At 30.8% G+C, this 12820-nt stretch overlaps 1 protein-coding gene across 1 annotated transcript in view; it reads right to left on the bottom strand.

The window, feature by feature from the left end:
• The window catches only part of LOC106691728 (uncharacterized), a gene marked incomplete at its 3' end in the record, with an annotated part of 73781 nt that extends 62799 nt beyond the window's left edge, over positions 1-10982 (bottom strand). The window contains exons 1-2 of the mRNA XM_024362986.2: positions 10926-10982; positions 8731-9001 (exon numbers count right to left, since the gene is read on the bottom strand). Of these exons, the coding sequence (XP_024218754.2) occupies positions 8731-9001; positions 10926-10946 (292 nt within the window). The remainder of the gene's footprint in view (positions 1-8730; positions 9002-10925) is intronic.
• Positions 10983-12820: the final 1838 nt, after the last annotated feature.

The following is a 12820-nucleotide window of genomic DNA, read 5'->3' as shown; positions in this document are numbered from 1 at the left end:
GTAAATTACAATAAATAAATAATAAAAAAAAAAAAAAAGTATTTCTTCACCTGTTGCTTTCAAAATGATTTGATTTCTAGAATTATTATTTTTTTTAATTTAAGTAAAATTATAAAAGGTTATGTAATAGGAAGCTTAGAGACAATATTACTAACCAGACATCGACATCCATAGCTATTGACCTTCCCCAATGTACAAGAAGGATATTATTGCTTAGTATTACGATACTTTTTTTTCCTATATTATTAAACCCTATTATGTATCCGCTTGATCCCATCGCCTTTTGTATTGTAACTAGTCGGTTCAATGTTTTGTATTTAATCGCCAGTCGGTTCAGTCACAACATTCAATGGAATAAGTCACTTTATATTATTTTGTATAAATTAATAAAATTATTTCTTTTTTGATTCTTATTATTCAGCATACTATAACTTATTCGTATTTATTTTTTTATTAACCAAGGGCGTTGTTAAGTAAAAGGAGTAAAACGCCGTTAAACAAGTATAAAAAAACATATCCATTCAAAATTCATTTCAAATATTGGTTTTGTTCCTAATCTGAGAATAATTATTATTTTTAAGCAACTTTTTTACAATTAATTAATGCGTTAATAATCCCATATATAAATTGTTTTTATATTCGAAATTTAGGTTTTTTATTTATTATATTTATTTTGGAATGCTTTAAATATTTTAGTTTAATTAAAAAAATGACCGCAGTTCATTTATAAAAGAAGATTTTAAAAAATCAGCAGAGATTCATACTACCTATATTATATTTGAACCAGAACAGTATAATCCTTTATGGCCGTGCGGTGAACGGCGCTACTGTTATACCTTACCCGGAATACATAACTGTTTGCTCTTGACGTAGTCCTTTCACGCCGTATTTGCTAATTACCCTATTTAAGAACCTCAATGAGAAAATAGGTATAATTAACATTAAAATATATATAACCAAACTATGAAAGCTAAGGACAATAAACATATCCATATTTTTTTTACTCTTCTGACCCTAAAGGTCTTTAACCGCCCGAACCAGCCTTCTCCACGCTTTTTTTTTTATTTTCCCCTTACTTTGTCACTTCTGATATGCAGGTGGGTTATCTACAGGGTACCACCGTATTCTAACCATGGTGGGGTGGTTCAGGATTTCATTTCATGGGACCACCACAAAAAAAAAAGTTGTTGACCCTCCAGGCCAATTCCGAGGTTGCAAATACCTACGCCTTATCTCTCTTAGTTACTTGGCAATGTTTTATTCCTTTATCTTTGTTTGTATAATTAAATTTTCCTGAATATCTCATCTTACTGCATGATTGAATTTTGGGAAAATTTACGTTATACTATTTCGTGATTTTCATTTGTTCTGGGATTTTCTATTGCTTAGAAATAGATGAGGCTCACCTTCTTTTTGTATAAAACTAGCATTAAAACTAAAATTATAATTTGATTAGTACTCAATTTTCGCTACATAGAGGAACTCCTGAAGGGGCATGTTAAAAAAAAATTAAGGATTGTGGAATTTCTCACACATTCAAAAAAATTATTATGACCTCCACGTACAATCCTTTATTTTGGACAATGGTGAGTCCTTATGGAGCCGGAACGTTTTATATTTTTTCTTTTTTGTCCTATTTACAATTTTTTTTTTAAATACAACGATTTAAAAGTTTGTCAATAAATCCCAGTAAGTTTTACAATATAGGAGTACTGCGTTAATGGTATAAGGTCCAACGTTAGAAATATTTATGAATTAGCACCTTTAAGCACACTGCAAAGTTGGAGGTTGATAGCAAATGATTTTGTCTATAACCTTTCTGTCACACTGATGTTGTTTGTTCTTTGATGTACGCCGAAAATCTCAAATGCCTATCTATGGTCACAACCAAACGTAACGTTAGATAATTTGTTTTTAACGTAAAATATTTTAAGTTTAACGGCAATTTTCTTCACTTTTTCTGAACGAAAAACGATACCCTTTGTTTTATCAGAATTTGTTTCAATATTTATTTAGCTCTTCCCCATTGTTTTATTACCTTACTACCACTTATGTTATTTCATTTGTGGCCAATAGCACCTGAGAACGCTGATACTGTGGAAATATTTTATGTAGTAACCTAATTGAGATGTAGTGAACCTGATTCCACGGATATGACTTCGTATTTATTATTATTTTCTAAATTTATTGACGTTTATAGTTCCTGTGTCTTTAAGTGATGTTATAAAATCTAAATCCTTCCTTAGTTTACAGACTACCTAATGGAAAATATTTTTTTTAAACCGGGTTGGATATTCCTGAAAATAGTACGTTGGAACAAACATACCCTTCAGCATTATATATTGGCTATAAATTTCAGTTTATTTTACTTTGGCTAAGGTTCCAAGGACCATAAAGATGATGTGTAGCTACATTTTAGTAAAGATTAATTAAAGAATAGTTTTCGAGTTCCACGGTAACAAAAAAATAATGGCTCTCCTTTCATCAAATAGTAGTATTATCAATAAATTAATTTAATCATTATACGTTTATAAAAATGCGTTATTATTGAAAAGTTTGTTGTTGTTTATGTATCAGTTTCTGAAATAATTTTGCTTTACCATCACTTATACTTTACAATTTTCCTTCATAGGATAAAACGCTGAGTGAGACATCAGACTAAGAATGGTCATAGTATCTATATTTAGAAAATACAAAAAAAAATGTATTGAATCCGAAAATTTCCCATAATACTGCTACGGGATTATATAAGAATTTACATTCATTTGACTGGAAAATTCGAGCAATTATCTAATGAAATGAAGTGAAGTATTCTCCCGTTATAATTTTTTTAATTTAACTTATTTATAAACGTTTTTAAACCGTCATCTTATCATTAGCCATACTACAATTCGCAACAACAAATTTCACACTACATAACAATAGTTAAACAACTTAAATACAATTAAAGTAATTACTTTATCATTAACATTTTATATTATTTCAAATTTGCTACATCATCAATTTTCCTTATTCAATCTACTTTACAAGATCACAACAATAATTATTGCTATCTATTATTGTTAAAAATCCCAATCACTTGCTTAAAGTAAGGAGAAACTTAAAAAAAAAACATTATTGTTACATTTCTTACATTTTAGAACAGATAAAAATTTATATAATAGGTAGATAAACCTTTCTATTAAGATTGTTATTTAACCATTGTGACAATATATCATTCGTTAATTACTTTTACACATCACTATATCATCCAGATGTTTTATTATCTCTCTAATTTATTTATGACATCTAAATAGATATCATATTATAGATAATTTACTGTTGTAAAAAATAAAATAAAAATATTGATCGTATATAATATGTTATGTTATAAAAAATATTTCGAGGACATCACCTCAAGGAATGTAATAAATGCCTCTTTCAACTATAAATTTTCCTATAAACCCTTAATTTACTTATATTTACGTTTAAACTACTTTTTGGGTAAAAAATAATTTAGTTTACTTTTAAGGACTAGATTCAGTGTAACAGACCAAATCAGCCTGATAATAGACTTGTGGGTAATTTATTTTATTATTTTTTTATTATTATGCTTTTTTTTTGTTATACTGATAAATGGAAATTCCAAGATCCACCAACACCAACTTCTGTCGGCTGCATTTAAATTTATGAGAGATAATTGCATAACAGACAAGAACAATACCAAAGAAGAAAGATATTTTCCGAAATTAGTGGAAACAGAAACGAGTCTTGGGAGTTCTTTTTAATCTAATTTGATTATTTGGCAACTAAACTTCCTGTGAATATTTTAAAAAGCTTTGAAGATAGTCTTGTAATTTATTTAAATAAAATTTACAGAAGCCGTTGTGCAAAGTTTTTGACTCAGGCGAGATCCCCTCAGTTTCCTTTAGCTTTGATAAAAAATAAATAAATAAATAAATAAAAAATTAGTTCATGATACTAACGAAGCAGGAAACATTTCTAGTTCGCTAAAGCTTTCTGCATCATTTAAGCCAAGCGAAACATATATACCAGAGGAGGCAACTGTAGACCTCCCCAGTCAGAATAAATTCCAAGAGGAAAGCGCTTTCCGGATTCAGAAAAAAAAAATATCACCCCTACCCCCCCCCCGAATTAGCTTTGGAATATTTTTTTACATCATTGGTTTAATTTATTTAATCAAATAGAAAATATAAAGAAATTCTTTTTTATGCATTTGTTTGATTTATTTTCTCGTGAAAGTTGAAGTTTCTATTTGATATTTTTTATTAACAAAGTCAGCCCTGATTCTTTTGATTTTTAAAGGCTATACTTGCATGCTCAAATCTTTGAGGCTTCCATCATGTGGTATTTTATTCTGCTGTTACTCAATTCTTTAAAACCTGTTGAGATGATCTGATCTATTTAATAGAACCTTGCTCAAGGATACCTTTAATTAATGATTAATTAATGAATAGGTAATTTAACCTTTTCCTATCATTTTTAAAAATATATTCCATCGAATATTTTGCATAAATTTTTAATTACTATTTCGATTGATAATTATTACGCGATGTGGACTAACCTATGGGTAGTGTATTTTTTTTTTATCTCAGAATTAAAATAAAATTACATTAAGAAATAGGTTATAGGAAAAAAAATTAAATTACTGCACAAACTAAGGAGTTTTATTAATTTTGTACCTGATTATACTTCCCAAACCGTGGTATTTTATTAAAATGACTAGACTGAAACAATGCCTAATGATGTACTCCGCTAAAGTAATCCTTAACTGGATCCTTACTCCTAATCCTCTTCTAATGGATTCTTTTTTAATCCATTGAATCCTTTAAATCCACCACTGGCACCGCAACCTTTGTTCTTTTTCTCCTTCTTTATACCACAACAATATCCTTTTGAACTATTAGTTAAATTTAAATCATTGCATGTTTTTATTACACTACTATTGAATGCAATAATAAAAAAAACAGTAGATGACGAAAATATTGTTTCTAAATACTGAGTAAAGGATGTAATATCCCAATTTACAATTCTGTGTAAACAGTACAGTATAACAGTACAGTTCTGATTGAAAACTTCTTTATAGTAATTATTTAACATATTTTAAATATTTCTCGCCATTACATTACTTCTCAATACAATGAAACCCTCGAATAAATATGAGTTGTTGAGAATGAAAGACTAATTAGATCTAACAACAACAACACAAAATTTCAAAAAAATATATTTGAATAGGGAAAATTGTTGATGTGGGCATATCGATAACTTCTTAAGGATAATATCTCCGCAACATCCGCCGTCATCCGTTGATGATGAAGGTCAGTTGAAAATTGGGTGGGTGAGGGTCCTGAAACGTAGCCTGAAAATCTAATGGCCTCAATAAGCGGTGAGCCGGTGGGTGCCTACAGACTCCGGACTGTCTTATCAGGCTGTATACAGGCACTAATTTCATTGCCGTACTGTTGTTGTATATCAAGCTTCACCACAGCCATGTATTTACATGTACCACAACAAACGTCCTTATTTCTTCATTTAAGTAAAATGTAAATAAATAAAAAAAGAAAATGAACTTTTGGGCTTTAACATATGGATTTTGAAACATTTTTTTAACAAAAAAGCCATTGAACCTTTCCCCTCAAAATAAAATTATTAAAATAAAAAAAAATACTTCATTAGCTATGTTGAGCCCTGTTGAAAATGAAAAGTTTAATTGTCAAATAAATCTGTGAGTCCCAAAAAGAATTAGGTGAAATTCTTCCCTTTTAACGTGCAGCAAAGTTTTCAATTGTAATTTTTGTTACTTTTCCTCTGACGAATCGCAAAATTAAGAGCTTTAAAGTTTTAAAAAAAATTTAATATCTGTTGTTTTCACTAGTTTTCCGTAGACCTTTTGAAATCATTAATTTTCTGTAATAACCATACAAAGTTATAAAAATAAAAATTCAACAGTGTTCTGTTACGATATGAAAATATTTTTGTCTCTAAAGAAATGATCTAATGATATTCAAGGAATGTCAAAAAAATTCCTAAAAATCAACGTTGTTTTTATATTTTTAAAATAATATGTTAACTCATTCGTCCGGTAATCTTTAGCTCCACCATTTACAAAATGCCAGAACATTTTGAAACTATTACTAAAAATGATATGGTCTATATGAAAACAACTTTACCTGTTAATAATTATATATTTGCAAATTTCAACATTTTGAAGCCAAGTAAAAATTATTTATTTGTTGTGAGGTTATCATGTTAAAATTAAAACATTCACACAGTATTTTAATGATTCCATGAAATTCATATATTTCTATAGAAAAAAAAAAAGCTATATAAGAATTCTATTCATGTAAAAATTATATTTGTTATATATCTTGTTGGTGTTACTAATAACAAAAAATCATGAACATTTGAAGTATAGAGGTTAATGCCTAGTGTGATATTAAAGAAGATTCATAACCAATAGAGTTATAGAATCCGATTCAGCAACTCTCCTAAATTTAGTGATGCCTTCCGTTTAAATAAAAATGATTTATCTTAAACTAAATTTTTAATTCAATAAATTCAATTAAGGCTCAGAAGTTATTAGAGGTAAATTATATTGAAGGTAGAAGAAAAAATTAAAATTAAAATTTTAATTAAATATTTAAAATGGTTTAAAAAAAAAGTATACCCTCCAGTTCATTCTATACAACTCAATTGCTCGAGTGGATAATCTTTGACCTTTTTTTCTTCTCCCCACTTGCTTGCCTTTTTGCGATACGGGATTTACAGGCTCTGTTCTCTTATCTATTCTTCTATAGCCTTTGGTGCTGGAATGACACCACCTCCTTAACCCCCGACGGTGATCCAGCGGTCTCCATGAACATCTCTGGTTCCCTTTGTTGAAGGCCCACTTTCATCCGGAGAGGAAATCTACAAGATTTTTTATTTTTCATGGACTTCTAGTATTAGGAATTCATTTTTCGTTAGACTATTAATTCCAGTTTCTCTGGACCGATTGACCCTCAGTGTCTCGGATATGTGCAGGTCGTGGTCACATGAACGGAATTTTCGAAACGCTGTAGCTGGGACATAGGGTATCGATTTTTTTTTTTACAAAGCAGTCTAGCTTGGAGTTAAAACAATTTGGGAAAACCGATCAATCGTAGCAGTTATCTTATGTTTTTTTTTTATTGTTCTATTAATTTCAAACATTTCTTTATTGCATTTTATGAGACTTCTTCAAAGGCTGATACGTCTTCAGTATTCGAGGAAGTGTTATAAAGAGTATGGAAGAAAAACTACAAATTTAAATTTAAAATTAATTTTTATTGGAACTTAACCGACCATCTGGACTGCTAAGTGAAAAATAACAGCTTTCTGTAGACAACAAAGTACTACTTTACAAAACAACAATAAAACCTATTTGGATTTAAGGACTAGCACTGCAGGGGACCGCTAAATATTATAACATCAAACGCGTTCAATCCTTTCAGTCCAAAGTTCTTCAAAGAATATTCAATGCTCCTTACTATGTAACCAACAATACCTTAAATCATGACGTCAATATCCCATTATTAAATCCGAATTCACTACATTCCATGGGAAACTCACTCATCATCCTAATGTATAGCTCAATCCTTACCTAGCATTACTCATCCCTTCAATTCTCTCCGAAGGTTAAAACGGCAGTGGCGCTGAGACCTATTGTAAATAATCATATTGGAGTTCTGACAATGGTCAGATATTCAACTCAAATCCTGACCGTCAGCTGCTAGCGCCCTTATTCATCCTCCATTCACTTCTAATACTAGTGACGTGGTTGAGAAAGAAGCTCCAGAATCTTCCAGAGTCCTCCTCAAGCGGGAGAAAAAGCTCGGTGCGGAGTACTCCAGGCTGAACGTAAATATAGTTCATAGGAATGATTGTTGTTGTTTTGTTTTTTATTCTCCTATTTCTTATTTTGTCATCATTTAATTTTTATATTTGTAAATATGTTAGAAATGAGCTCAATGATCTGGTTTACTATTGTTTATAAATATAAGACTGAATGCAATATTACAGAATAAAAAAAAAAAGTCACCTTATTATCATTCCACTACATAATGAAGTTATAAAATATGAATAAATACTGTTGGGGTATCGAAACAGCGTTATCAAATTAAGTAAGTTGTCCGAACTGCCTTGTAGTCTCACCACGGTGGCGGAGTTGTTATCTATCTCCAAACTGTAATCTGGGTCGCGTCTGGAATTTAAAAAATATCACAGCTCCGGACTTTTTTTTTCTTTTTTTATATACATTCTTTTCGTATTTTATATTTCATAGAATAGTAATGCGGAGATTTAAAAATTTAAAACATTAAATTTGTTATTTTCTTGTTTTCAATTACATAGCAACATTATATACTATAGATAATTTTTAATCATTAAACTTCCACACTCCTTATACCATTGAATTATCTGGTAAATATAACTACCTCACGACCTATCGGTTAAGCTAATGTTGGATATTTCACTTTTTTATTGGTGTGAGATAATCTACAAATTTAATATATGGTACTTTTGTATATTTTTGAATTAAATTATTTTAAAAGAACGCAAGAGCGATTTACAATTTTTTAATTAATTTATTTGGATGTATTTCGATTAACACTGAAAGTAAGGTGTTATCATTTATAAAATGAGTATGTCCAACTGAATAAGATTGCCTGAAAAAAAACAAAAACAGAACATTAAGTTTCAAAGGGCACTTACCTTCCAGTAGACGCATTGCTTCCTCCAAGGGCTGCCTGTAGACCACGAAGACCAGAGTCGCCAGGTAGCACTGTAGCCCAGAGAAGAACTCGTTAAGGTTGCCGAGCATACCGATGAGATCACCAGAGAGGAAGGTCTGTTGGGAACTGAAGAGTTCGGCCCCGAAGAGGCAGAGGGTCCAGAAGAGGATGGTATACGAGGCGGTCCGTTGGAGTCCGCCCTTCAGTCCGTCGTCTGTGGGCCAGTGCCCGAACCAGTTCAGCTTAGACAGCTAAAAGGTTTATTTAATGTTCACTACTAATTTGTTTTTGTTTTTTTAAGAAAACATATGCTTTAGGTGTTTAATTTATTTTTGTTAAGTAATTTTGGAATCGTGAGTTTTCACAGACGTATTTTGTTTTCTTTTCTCCGTTATAGAGGAATTTAAAGTCTGATAGGGAATTATATTATCGTAATATACTGGATCGACAAAACTAAATCACTGAAATATCTTTGCTCAACTAATCATTATGAAGTAGGGATATCATTGCTAAAGACAAATCAAACATATATAATAGTGTAACACTGAGTTTCGGGAGAAATAATCGAGACTAGGTCAGGTATTATTATTTTATTAAATGTTTTACCTTTTTAGCCATACTTGAGCCATTATCAGGGCTAAAAATTGAAACAGAAATACAACAGTTTAAGAGTGAGTAGTTAAAATAACTAAAGAGTGGATGAATACGAGGGGTAAATTAATCCAATTTTTGATGTGGGGTCATGAGTGCTACCACTACTTTTTTCAACGTTCCTTATATCTTAACAATCTATTGATCACTTATAATTGACAGTTTTAATCTTTTTTAATAGGTGTTACCGATTAATTCGTATTTAGATGAGAAAAATAAAATGTAGGTCAATTTTTATTGAGATCCAAGGATATCTGCCGAGATTGTTAAATTAAAAATCAAAAAATGTGTGCGAACGCAAGGTAGAGGCCATAAAATAGTGCTTATAATAGAGAAATAATTAAATTAATTTTAATTTAACTGTGACCATGTGAATGATACCTTTAAAAAACAACCAATTCATTTAACAAAACAGAATAACTTCAAGATATTTGAATATACGTAATTATTCAAATGAAAATATAAAACCATTAAATATCATTTTCAACATAGTTTGTGTTCTTTTTAGAAGCGTAGATCCATTTCTCTGTAGCAAAAATTTGGTTTCTAAATACCTATACTTACATGCTGAGATATCTAAATACCTATACCTACATGCTGAGATATCTAAATACCTGTACTTACATGCTGAGATATCTAAATACCTATACATACATCCCGAGATATTTAAAAAATTTAGGTGAGAAGAGCGTTCGTTACACTGAAACTTGACAATATTCCTGCCTAGATTGGCTAGAAGGGATTTGACTGTATCTAACCATTATTTTATTTTATGGATATCTGACTAAGCCGAACCTGGCCGCTTAGCCTACATTTCCTAAAGCCTCCTTCCAGATTACTCGCTTCCAAGCCCATTATTCTTCAATACCACGTCCAATCTTATATTCTTTCAGTTTTTTCATAACCTACCTTGTCTTCTACCCTCATATATTTTACACTTCTCATAGCAATCTTACATAAGATATTTTTTTTCTCTAAATCTTCCTAATTCTTTTTACTTAACTTTTTTCTCTTATTATTTCGTCGTATACTTCATTTATTCAGCATATTCCTGTCTATCGTTGCCAGGAGTTTTTTATAACTATCTGAAATTATTAAAATTGAATAAATTATTTGTTTATAATTAAATATAAAATTAGTGATACAGATAATAAAGATAAAATAAGTAATACAAAATATAAGTAATGAAAAAAATTGCCACTTAATTTATTTTTAATTGGTTATATTTTTGTTACTGATTTTATTAGTAATTTCTGTATCATATACTTCGTCTTTAACCCTTTTTTGAACAACTAGTGAGTAAATCAAACACTTCACTCGGTTTTTTTCCTCATTACATATCTCATCCAGGTCCTGCTTTTGTCAGCTCCTTATATAGATAGGCATATCAATAGAAGCCTTATCTTTAAAGTTTCTCATTAGACGCTTAGTCATAAATATAGCAATCCCCACTAGCCCGTTACTAGTTGTCTAGATAATTATAATTAAAAGAAATCAGTATCTATAATTAGGAACTTGTACTACCTGCGGCCAGATGTTGCTCATGTTTCAGGACTGACCCTACAAAACGAAGTGCTATAGCTATCGCCATATCTAATTCATCCAGCTGGGTATTCCAACGATGATCCTGTTTTTTTAAGCAAGCAGCTCCAATTACAGGAGCTGGAAGGCGGATTGTTAGCTTAACAAGAAACCTTGAGGGACACCATTAGTTGCATAACATCCCCTCATTTACACAATTACCTGTCCACCGTTTTTAAATAATGAGCTTGTCTAAAGCCTTCGATGAAATTTGACTTCCCTTCCTATATTTGAAAACAAAAAAAAACTCAGTGACTATTATACCAAATTATACCATGTAGCGCTTGATTAATTGGGCTTTTTCACCTATTAATTAACAGGTCATTAATACAAGAGGTCACGCTATGTACACTTTTTAATACTTAATGAAAGTTTTTTTTTATTTTAAGAATTTATTTATTGTTATTTACAACTGTATAAAAATATATAAAACTACTCAATTTGCTATAAGTTATAAAATGACAAAATACAAACATGTGAAAAATCTACCCATTGATAGAACTCCAATAACATTTCTAAAGGAGAAGATCTCGGGGCTATCTATTATCTAGGATTATATAGGTAATGAAGGAGAAGTCAGATTAGAAATAAGTAGGTTTGGGTAGTTGGGAAACTTTATCATGGAAGGTTCTGGCCAAATCTGCCACATATCGAACATCATCGAGGTCTTGAAGTCCTGATGATTTGTGACAAAGTAAGGAGATTCGTAAGAATTTTGGTCTGTATGAGAGGAACTCGATGGTTTAGTGGAGCTGATGGAATGGTAAAGTAGATTTATCGGTAGGAGTAACGCGAAGGAAGAATTTTTACTTTCACTTATATCTATATGTATAGTAAGAGAAAGGTAATGCGATCGTGTAAAATTTCGAATCCAAGTTGTCGACTGAAATACACAATTCACAATCCAAAATTAGAATATTATTGCTAAGTCTTGCAAAATGGTCTTTGTTTCCGTGTGTGAACAGCCTAGCTCAAAAAAAAAACGTCGTACAAAATAGAAATAATAAATTTAGAGGAGGTTGAGATGCCTAGCATTTTGGTCGTTAAAATCAAACAAAAGGAAGTACCACCTTAAAGAATCGATTGTGAAAATTTTAGATTTTCTCAAAAATGGGCCTAATTATTGAAATCAGTAAATCAACGTTCAACTAAGTGGTATTTATTATCAGTGCTGTCTTGTCCTCCTTGAAATAGTCTAATAGGCCTTAAATAACGATTTTTTGAAGAATATTTCTCTAAAGTAATTTATATCTAACTTTGTATTTTGTTTATCTAAAAAAAATAATCAGAATCATTATTAGCAATAATAAGCGATGGATAAATAAAAAATATTAAATAATTCAATAAATAATTAAAGGGGAAAAAAAGAATAATTAAAAAGGAAAAGTAGTTCGAATCGGAACAAGTCGAGACTACCTAGGAATTGTTGTATTCTTGGCAGGAACAAAGTTCATATTCGTAAACTGTTGATGATGACCAAGTTCAAGCATTGTTCACAGACAACCCTCACTCTACGACACGGGATATCGCAGAAACGCTTAGCATATCTCATGCTAGTGTCTCAAATCATTTGTGTATCATAATCGCAAAGGCATAGTTTTCCATCACGATAAGGCTCGTTCTCACGTGTGTTTGCAGACCCGGCAGAAATTATTGGAGTTTGGCTGGGATGTGATCTCCCACCCACCCTATTCACCAGACCTTGCCCCAACAGATTTTCACTTATTTCGGGCCCTTCAAAGCTCTCTTCACGGGAAACACTTTAATTCGCTCGAGGTCTGCAAAACGCACATAGAGTTAATTGTGCAAAAATCTTTTCTTTTTTTTTTTTTTTTTTT

The sequence above is a fragment of the Halyomorpha halys genome, unplaced genomic scaffold (assembly GCF_000696795.3).
Source record: "Halyomorpha halys isolate HHAL.00 unplaced genomic scaffold, Hhal_1.1 Scaffold2838.1, whole genome shotgun sequence".
In the NCBI taxonomy this organism is placed as follows: Eukaryota; Metazoa; Arthropoda; class Insecta; order Hemiptera; family Pentatomidae; genus Halyomorpha; species Halyomorpha halys.
The sequence above is the reverse complement of the archived record's forward strand: the minus strand, read 5'-3'. Positions and strand labels throughout refer to the sequence as shown.